Here is a 10,331-nt window from a genome sequence, read left to right as displayed (position 1 = left end):
ATACATAAACTGGAAGAATAAAGCCACATGGAGACAGAAAGTACAACCACTTGAGCATCTATTATCCTAATATCATATGCTATAGTTTGGCTACTACTGATCTGCCTGGCATTCCTCTTGAATCATATTTGTGGCCACCCAGATTAATGATGTGAGCTGATCTCTTGATTTAATATCAGCTTGCTCTTTTCAGCTCCCATGTCATTTACTGTCTTAAAAAAAAAATGTACTGCTTGTTACTCAGCCGTCTCTGTTTTCAAGAACTCAGTCTTCTTTTATTTTTTTTTCTCTCCTTTTTTATGGGAACCAGGAACTAGAAAGCATTTAATGAGGAAAATTAACCACTCACAGAAAAGGTAGAAGCCCAGAGAAAAAGGGGTTTGTCTTTTATGGTTTCTACTTTGTAAGCTGTGGGTGTGACTCAATTTCCTCACCACCCACATAAAAAGGTTGCCACCCAATCACTGTTTTTTCTATCCCAAACCCCTCCCCTTTGATTTTGGCTAGGAGAGACCCTAAGAAAGACTGCCCTTTCTGGAAGTTGCAGACTGTGACATATAAAAGCTGTTAGCTGCTCCTGCAGCCAGCAGCATTCAAACCTTGCAGAGTTTTGCTCTCTGAGTTTGTAATAAGACACACTCTTACAAGAGTTCATGCTACAACCTAGCAAAGAACTTTAAATTTTTGGAAGAACAGTATATTCATTTTGGCATTGTGCAGAGGTAAGCTCTTTAGCTCGACAAGTTTATTTTGCATGCATTGATTTTATACTAGCTCACATTTTTATTTTTATTTTTTAGAAATGAGATTGGCTTATTATAGCTTTTTTGGTATGTATTCTATCACCTGGTGTCCATATATGTCTGGGACACATTATCAGCACATTCTCTGTTGTTAACTGTGATGCATTTTTCCTTCTCACTCTCAAGAGTAATCTCAATTCCTAAAGAGTTCCCTCTGAATATGTGCAGTAATGCATTATGTGGTACAGGCATTTGGGGCAAGCGGTTCACATTCATTGTAGGGTTTGTAGTCACACTGCTTATTTTTCTCTAGCTATAGGCAGTTTCTCTTAGGTATCTGACTCATAACACCAAGTAAAATGTATAACGACTACTATATAGGTTGTTTCCTAGGCTTGAGTTCAACATTTGTTTGAATTTTTCAGAGAAAGTCAAATAAATGCTCCCAAGTGATGACTTTGTAAATTCATACCCACTGGACCCCCCCTTTTTTTTTTCTTTTCATAGACCCTAACTCTATCTTTCTGCTTTAAAGCAAACTCGGTGGCCTCTTCTCCACCCCTCAAAATGATAGCAATCTCTGCAGTCAGCAGCGCACTCCTGTTCTCCCTTCTCTGTGAAGCAACTGCAGTCGTCTTACTCAATTCCACTGACTCATCCCCGCCAACCAATAATTTCACTGATATTGAAGCAGCACTAAAAGCACAACTAGATTCTGCGGATATCCCTAAAGCCAGGCGGAAGCGCTACATTTCGCAGAATGACATGATCGCCATTCTTGATTACCATAATCAAGTTCGGGGGAAAGTGTTCCCACCAGCTGCGAACATGGAATATATGGTAAGAGGAGTTTGTTTCCTTCAAGTTCTGGGTGAGGACGCTGTATTTCGATTGTTCGTTGAAGAATCTAAACAGTGGTTACGTGTAAAGGGATATGGAGCCCTGTACACATTTTAACTTAGGTTCTTATGTGCATAGTAAGCTTAAGTTTTGTTCCATCATGGAATTAAAGGAGGTAGGTGGGGGGGGGGCAGTTCTCATTTTCTTTTGTGAGTCCCATAACCACTAATGAATCAGGTCTTATATAAGAAACAAAGATAAAGAGCGGGGTATGTTGACTGACCACATTTGAAAGGTACACTTTTTAAAGAAGACTCACATGGGATTTTTCTGTGCTTTGTTTATCTAACAATCATATTTATAAGCTCAAACATTTCTTGAAACTAACTTTTTTAAATTACAGGTTTTGTGTCCATGATTTGTCCTCTGGGTAGGTGTCTTTTCCCTTTCTTGGACAAAGCTCTTCCTGACACGGATCTATTTGTATTTTCAGAGAACACGCTGACTTTTTCCTCTTTGTGATTTAGTGCCTTGTTGTTCAGATAACAGTGAAGCCAGCACACTTGCACACTGTTCCAACTTGCCATGAACACATTCTTTGCTCTTTTAAAAATAGGCACGCTGTGTTTAAATCATCCTGCTTAGGAAGTAAAAAACAAAACAAAACCCTTGAGTTGGTATTGAAAGGATAGATGTCTCTTTAAAGTTACTTTATTTTTTGTTTCGAATTATGCAAGGTTATGGTTTAAAGTTCAGCACCTTCTGAGAGCACAGCTTGGAGACTGTTTAAGGCAATGAAGATCACCAGTCTGGTATTTCTCAGTTGGGGTCGAGGGTGGGGGTGGTACCACAAAAAACCTTTTGTAAGTGCTCACCCAAAAATTTAGTATTTCTATCAGATTCTAAATTCACCTTTTATTTAAACAAGCTTTTTAAGTTTGACTAATTGTAGATGTCAGTTACAGGAAAAATAAAGACTTGCCAAATATAAGAGAGTCATAGTTCATAGAAGTACAATTTAGACTCCCTGAAAATGCAGTTTCTTAGGATTTTTTAAAGGAAGAGGAAAAGAGGATATAATCAGTTCTGGTGTTATGAATGGCAATATAGTCTCATGACTAAGAATATGGGCTTTGGAATCTAAATGCTTAGGTTCACACCTCAGTCCTGAAATATAACATGCATGAATTTGTTATTGCATTTTCATCACCTTTAATATGAGGATACATGTAGTATCTGCCACTTTGGGTTGTTATCAGGAAGGTATGAGTTGAGGGGTTGAGCAATTAGACCAGAGCCTAGAACAAAATAGACTTCAATAAACATTAGCACTTTCTAGAAGGTGATACACCGATGTAGCAAAAAGAACAAATACGTTTTTTATTTAGCATAAATTGTGAGAGCAATGTGCATGAGATTCTACGTGAGATCAGAAAAGCTTAGTATGTAGACTGTGAGTTTAGGAAAGATTTCCTCTGCCAATCACATGGCTATGCAGACCAAAGTAGGACCAAGGCCACTGAAGTGCTTTAGAGGCAAGATCCTCTGAGTTCAAACCCTAACTCTGCTGCCTACTTTGTGACTTCCCGCAAGTTACACAATGTGTGTGAGACTCAATTTCCTTATTTTTAAAATGGGAATAATCATGTAGATAATAACCAGGGCACCTGGGTAGCTCAGTCAGTTAAGCTTGTAACTTCGGCTCAGGTCATGGTCTCATGGTTCTTGAGTTCGAGCCCCACGTCGGGCTGTGTGCTGACAGCTCAGAGCCTGGGGCCTGCCTCTGATTCTGTGTCTCCCTCTCTGTCCCCCTCCTCTACTCATGCTCTGTCTCTCTCTTTCTCTCTCAAAAACAAATAAACATTAAAAAATTTTGAATAAAAAAATAATAATATAGATAATAACCAACCAATATATAATACAATTCATTATTTTAATGATAGTGAAGGCACAGGGCTCATCATGAGTAACATTGGGGTACAACACAGTATAAATGGTTGAAAAAAAGCCACATTTTTCTGGTTATATTTTCCCCCGCTGGTCAAGAATTAATTCATTCCGAATGCGTTTATTTTTTTTTTTTCTACATGCCAACGAGTTGGCTAATTGTTTTTGTAGATGATCTCATTTGATAGCTCACATTCTCCCTATGAGGTTAAGATTGTGATCTTTATTTTTACAAATAAAATCACTTCGACCTAGAAAAGTTAATGAGTAGGCCAAGGTGGTATTGATAGTGAATGGTATTAATAGAGTTAGAATTTAAATCTGTGTAATTTCAAAGCTGATGCCTGTGTTAGGAAGCCTCTTTTCATTTGCTAGGTTTTTATGTTCCATTGGGGGAAACTCCTAGAGGTGTCAGGATATCTTTCCTCCTTTAAAAATACCACCTGAAATCTTATAATATGCATATTCTTTTCTATTAATATTTCTCTAATATGGGAGCTATAATATGATTTGTTTTGTAAGACCCAGATACAGTGCTGGTTGTATCAGTAGATGGATGCTTTATAAATCCTCTTTCACTTAGTCAAGTTAATGAGAAGCAGTAATTAGCACAATAAATCCTATAAAATGAAATGACTGTCTCAAATTGTCATGTAAATACTGCATACACTTCATTTGCCCATGTATTTATTTAATTAATATTTATTGAGCATTTATTCTATGTCAGGCACTATTGTAAACACTGGGGTACATTCATGAATAAAATGTATCTGGTTCCCCTGGGTGGAAAACCAGAGAAAAAAGAAGATAAATAAATAAACTATATGGTACATTAGAAGGTGATAAGTTTGAAGAGAGAAATAAAGCAGGTTGTAGGCAGGTTGTAAAATTGAATAGGGTGGCCAGGGAAGGGCTGGAAGAAGTAAGGGAGTCAGGCACACTGATAGGTGAGGGAAGAGCTTCCCAGGTAGAAGGAAGAGCCAAGGAGAAGGCCCTGAGGTAGGGCAAAATTGATTAGTTCAGTTAGAAAAAAAAATGTGCTCAATTTAATGAAATTGTGGGTTAGAAGGATGGTTTGACTAAATTGAACCATTGAAATAATTCATGTGGATCCCTCATGAAGACTCAGAGAAACACTGAGGGAAGTACAATGTAATTGGCAGCTTGGAGTTGGGAGCAGAAACTGTTAAGTGCCTAACCTCTGGGCCAGGTGAAAAATACAGATCTCAATTTAACACTACTACCTTCATTTTAACATGTTCGACATTGATTTAGATTGTGAGCAGTCTGAAAGTGAGCTTAGTTCCTAACCTCTACTAGGTACCTTGAAAATTTAGGATTCTTAGCTCACTAGGACCACCAACTGTGTCTTCAGATTATCCTCATCAGTGAGTGATAGCAGCCATGGGAGCCTCATAGAAGAGGGTATTCAGCTCAGGGCTTTTTCTTTTCTTTTTTATTTACTTTGGGAGAGAGAGTGTGCATATGTGCAAGATGGGGAGGGACTGTGAGGGGAGAGAGAGAGAGAGAGAGAGAGGGAGAGAGAGAATCCCAAGCAGGTTCCACACTGCCAGTGGGGAGCCCAACCCAGGGCTCAAACTCACCAACCGTGAGATCATGACCTGAGTCAAAATCCAGAGTCAGACACTTACCCAATGAAGCCACACAGGTGCCCCAGCCCAGGGCTTTCTTTAACTGTGTGGCCTGATTTGGGTCCCTTTTACCCACAACTTTTTTCTCTGAACCTTTTTCCCATGCTGCCTCTCTCCCTCTATCTCCTCCTTAGGTTATTCCATGATCTACAGCTCTGCCCTTCAAGTCTTAGAATGCTGTGTCTTTTATATATATATATTACCCTCACAACTATATTTGATTTCTCCTTCTTTTAACTTCTTTAAATAACCATTTATGTCTGTTATTCTGCTATTATCAAAATTGAACTCAGTCTATGCTTATTTGTAGAGATCTTGCAAACTTTGCTTTCAAGCCATGTTTATTCACCTTCATATCTCCATGTTTTAAGCAAATTCTTGAGTATAGCAGTGATCAACATTTATTTGATGACTTTAGTTGAAATGTCTATGAATTGTTACATGTTTATAAGTAGCATCAATTTTGGTATTACATATTTTAATGAAAGTATTCTCATCACATATGATATTTTATCACATGAACCTGAAGTTTAAATAAAAGGTTTTTCCTAAATTTTAAAAAAGCCCCTTAAAATTAAATGATTTTATCATCTTTTAAGTACTTGGTTATATCAGTGTACCCTTGACAAAATAAAGTAGAAGCAATTTGAACTCTGAGTGTTGACATTCATGTTATAGTTGTATAATATTTTCTTTGGATATTTGGCCAGATTTTAGTAAAAAAAAACACATATTGAAAAATTTTATTTTCTAAACATAGTATCTTTTTTTAAAAAAAATATTGATAGGGCTTAAGATATGCAAGTCAAACTTCTTTACTCTTGGCCTCTGTTCCACAATTAGTTTATTGACAAATTTCCAGAGCTCCTTGGACACCAGCTGTTTTTCATTCTTCTAAGGGCAGCTTAAACCATGACTCTAAACCACAAACCACACTAGTTTCTTAGAATAAGAATTATCCCTAAAAGAATGAAATTGCAAGACTCACACATGGAGTAAAATTTGTAAGATATTCCTTGAATTCAAGTCAATTGAACAAATTGATTTTAAAAATGATGAGGTCCCTCCATGAGAGGATAAGATCCACCGATAACAGAATCTTTGTCTTTAAAATATAAACAAAACCATACAAAAAAACAACACAGGAAAGAAAACACTAAGTATATAATTCAGTGTAATACGCTGCTGCATAAGATTGATGTAATAAATGAGGTACAGAAAAATACCATGGAGAAATCAAAGAAAGAAGTGATAATCCCTGTTGGCAAAATCATGAAAAGGCTCCTTGAGGGAGGAACATTTGAGATAGATGCTCAGGAAGGGGCAGGCTTGGCTGTTATAGTAGGTAAAGTAACACATGAACAAAATCACCAGGAACAAAAGAGTATAATGTGTTAGCCATACTTTTGAGGAGTTTGAGAAGAGACTGATCATTTCTTCATACAAAAGTAATTAGAGAGACTATAGAGGTCTTGGAGCAGGGTCAGAGGTGCATTTTAGAAAGATGGCCCTATCAGTTGATGGAGTTTAGACTGCCAGTGAAGTTGACTGGGGAATAGGCAACCACTGGGTTAGGAGTGCCATCCCTTTAGGCCAGGTGAAGAGAAGTCAGACACCTGCACCTGCAGAGCGACAGGTATGAACAGCTAACTGAAGCACGGTGCTTGAGATAGCAGTCTTCATAGACAGTATACAGTGATGGCAAGGCAGGTGAGGGACAGTGAAAAGACAATGATGGATATGTACTGAACAACTTAAAGCTGAAAAAGTGTAATATAATTTCACTATGTTGATAATATGGGCCATTTCATTTGTTTGGTGTCTGTAAATATCTGCAGAGCTAAGAGAATAAGGCTTCCTAGACTTTTCTGGAAAAGAGAAAAATACTAGTTACCAAGTCACAGCAGGTAGTAAACTATCAGAAAGCATAACTGCAATGAATGAATGGAGAATAGATTAATCCATCCTTGAAACAGCCAATAAACTATTTGCCCACAATAATTTATGACTCAGGAATGATGAAAAATGCTGATTTTGTTCATTTGGGCTTCATGGGAAGAGAATGGAGATAATGTTAAACTCCTTATTTTTTCTTTATTCAATAGTTGACCAAACACTTATGATGTCTATCCATGTCTTTTTTTTTTTTTTTTTTTAATGAAACCATATATTGTCCCAGATGGTGCATTTCCTCTCATTTGGGAAGGATAACTCAATTTTCTTGTTGTAAACATGAGAAATTTGATGTGTCTAACCTAAATCTTTTCAATGACTGCTTTTATGACTACTAGAAAGCCTCCTGAGACCCGTTGCCAGCCAGCGGTGAACTGAGAAAGACTGCTGACAGGAAGGCATTTCTCCAGCACATTTGGAACGCCACATTCCTGTTCTCGTAGATGTAGAGCCTTTTAAGTGTCTTGGCTTCCAATCGACACTGGGCACATTTTGTAGGAATTTTCTTCCAAGGTGCATGTTGCTTAATATTACTTACTTCGTGTTACTTATATATGAATGTTCAGCTATTCATGTATGGAGTCAGCTGAAGGTTAAGAACATTTTCCTTGCAACCATTTTAAATACAGCCTCTAAAGTGCAAATGTAAATGTTAACACACTTCATGAACAACTTTTAACATTTTCTGGGCACCCAATGTAAAGAATGCATGGCTATGGTGATCTGATGGGCAAGAGTCATTCATTATTCAATCACTCATTCCACAGTATTTATTTACTCATGTGCTGGCACTGTGCTAGGAGATTCAATGGGGAGTGAAGAGACACTCTTTTATAGGAAGAGCTGTGAGCAGACAAGTGAGTGGAAAAGCAGCGAGTTGAGTGCTGAAGTAGAAAAAATACAGGGTGCTTTGGGATTACATGAGACATACTTTGCCCTGACTTGGACTCGAGGTATAGAGGCAGAGAAGGTGTGGTAGGTGTGGTAAGGTGCTCTAAGAAGGTAAATGGTACACTGAAGGCAAGGATAAAGAGTCAATGTGGCTTGGATATAGTGTATAAAAGAAAAAGTGGTGTTTGATAAGGCTGAAAAAGGCATGCAAAAACTTGTTTAGTTTTATTTTAAAATTAAGGGAAGTTATTGAAGGTTTTAATCAGGGAAGTTATATACTTAATTTGCATTTCATAAAGGTCTTTCTGGCTACAAGGTGAGGAAGGGATTAGAAAGTAAAGGCAGGGTGCATAGTCCAGAGGCTGTTCTAATAGTCTGGATAAGAGATAACTGAACACTGACATTTAAGCCCATAGGGATATGACAAAGTGAATTCAGAGATCAAATCAATAGAAGTAAGTTATTTACATTATGGGAGAGATTGAAGATGTATATGATGAAGCAGTGAAGAGGGTTACCTCTGTTTTTTACCAGGACAACAGGGTTTCTCTGGATTTTGGAGAACTCAAAATCAAAATCAGATTTCAGGTAGTTATGAAGTGGCTGCAGATTTATTTTCCAAGGTATGCGTCTATAATGATTGAAAAAAGTAGTTAGTATATGGGAGGGAACATTCCTCCACTATAAAAATGTTTGGATAGGAATATGCTTTGGTAATCAACATAGACTACTTTGCATAATAGGGGTAGGAGAGTGTCATGGAGACAGCGTGGATGGATGATTTTATGTCTGGGAATCTACTCAAGAATTTTTGCAAGAAGGTTTCATGTACCTTTTTTTTTTTTTTTTTTTAACAAGTACTGAGGCTTAAATCAACACAAATCTAAATCCATTTCAGGGGCCTGGGTAGCACCAAGCCCATCTAGTCTTTTTGACACATTCAGGATAAGATATTTTTGGAAACTACTCAGAGGACTTCAGGAAAATAGAAGTTGACTAGTCTGACTGGTCTGATGTCCTGAACTTAGCATATCTAAAAGGCATGTAATAGTAAGTGGCCATTAAATAGTTATGAACTTGGGATATTTAATTGCCAACAAGAATTTCTAAAGAATGTTGTAGGAAGAGGGTAGGGAAAAATCAAGATTAACAGCTTAAAGTGGTCAAGGAAAATGTTTGGCATAAAGTACATCAATGGGGATTGAATCTTTCCAGTCTGTGCTACCCATAGTGTCTAAAATCAGGTACCAAGCATTTTTTTTTTTTGACATCAATATGGAACAATGCCCAACAAGTTGGGGTTTTAGACTAAACTTTTCATGACTCTTAAAATTTCACACCATATACTCCAAACTGAAACACTCGAGAAATGTTGCTTAAGGACACAATATTTTTTCTCCTAAAAAGTGCATCAAATTCATGTTTCATAATTTCATTAAATATGAACATTCTACCAAATTGGTCTCTGCATTCCAGAGAGATCATGTTTTCAGCAGGCAGTAGGTAGGCGGAAAGGCATTTGAATTCTTCTAACGATGTGGGCAATGGCAAGACTTGGGATTTGCATGTGTATCACAGGATAGTTTAACAATCAAGAAATCAGTTTTTAGATTATTGTAACACTGAGCTGGTGAAAAAACTTAACCATGCATGAAAATGTCTTCCTGGCTCACAATTCCAGTATTAAATGGTAGGTGATGGGTATTACATTTCCCTGGGAAGGAGAATTCTTGCCAGAATCCATGAACAAATGATGTTAAAATTTAAAGATTGAACATATGTAAGAGAGGGATTTACACAGGGGCATTAATAAGTTTTAAGACATCTAAAATGTTCTCTAAGTTTTATCTTTCACTGCCTGATGTTATTTCCCCTGGAAGCAAACTCATTATCTACATACAATTTTGTTTCTGATTATTTGGTTGCTTAAGGGTCTATCTGTTTTCACTTTATCTGATTGCCTGCTTTGTTGAGATTAAAGCTTGGTCTCTTAAACTTTAGGCTGCCAGATAACATGATCAAAAGTGCACCTCATGCTGCTTCTGGTTTTAGGTGGCTTTCTAGTTAACTTGAGATTACAACCATTCCAGGGCCTGAACCTCCAATGATAATGTTTACCATTAAGCACACCCTTGTCCTCCTAGGGCTGTGCTCAATACTCTTCAGTCACAATCCTGTCTAATCCTTAGAAAAGTCTTGAGAGATGAGGACAATTTTTCTCATTTAGAAACAGGACTTGGAACTTGGAAAGCAGTGAGTAAATTCCCCCAGGTCCCAAAGCAGGTAAATCAAAATGGTGTGAACA

The 10,331-nt window shown here is 37.4% G+C and overlaps 1 protein-coding gene across 1 annotated transcript in view; it reads left to right on the top strand.

Annotated features, from left to right (window-relative positions):
• Positions 1 to 564: 564 nt before the first annotated feature.
• PI15 (peptidase inhibitor 15) overlaps positions 565 to 10,331 on the top strand; it is a 31,616-nt gene continuing 21,849 nt past the window's right edge. Inside the window, exons 1-2 of the mRNA XM_045454844.1 lie at positions 565 to 722; positions 1,279 to 1,583. Coding sequence (XP_045310800.1) covers positions 1,311 to 1,583 — 273 coding nt within the window. The 5' untranslated portion in view covers positions 565 to 722; positions 1,279 to 1,310. The remainder of the gene's footprint in view (positions 723 to 1,278; positions 1,584 to 10,331) is intronic.

The sequence above is a fragment of the Leopardus geoffroyi genome, chromosome C3 (genome assembly GCF_018350155.1).
Source record: "Leopardus geoffroyi isolate Oge1 chromosome C3, O.geoffroyi_Oge1_pat1.0, whole genome shotgun sequence".
NCBI lineage: Eukaryota > Metazoa > Chordata > Mammalia > Carnivora > Felidae > Leopardus > Leopardus geoffroyi.
The sequence above is the reverse complement of the archived record's forward strand: the minus strand, read 5'-3'. Positions and strand labels throughout refer to the sequence as shown.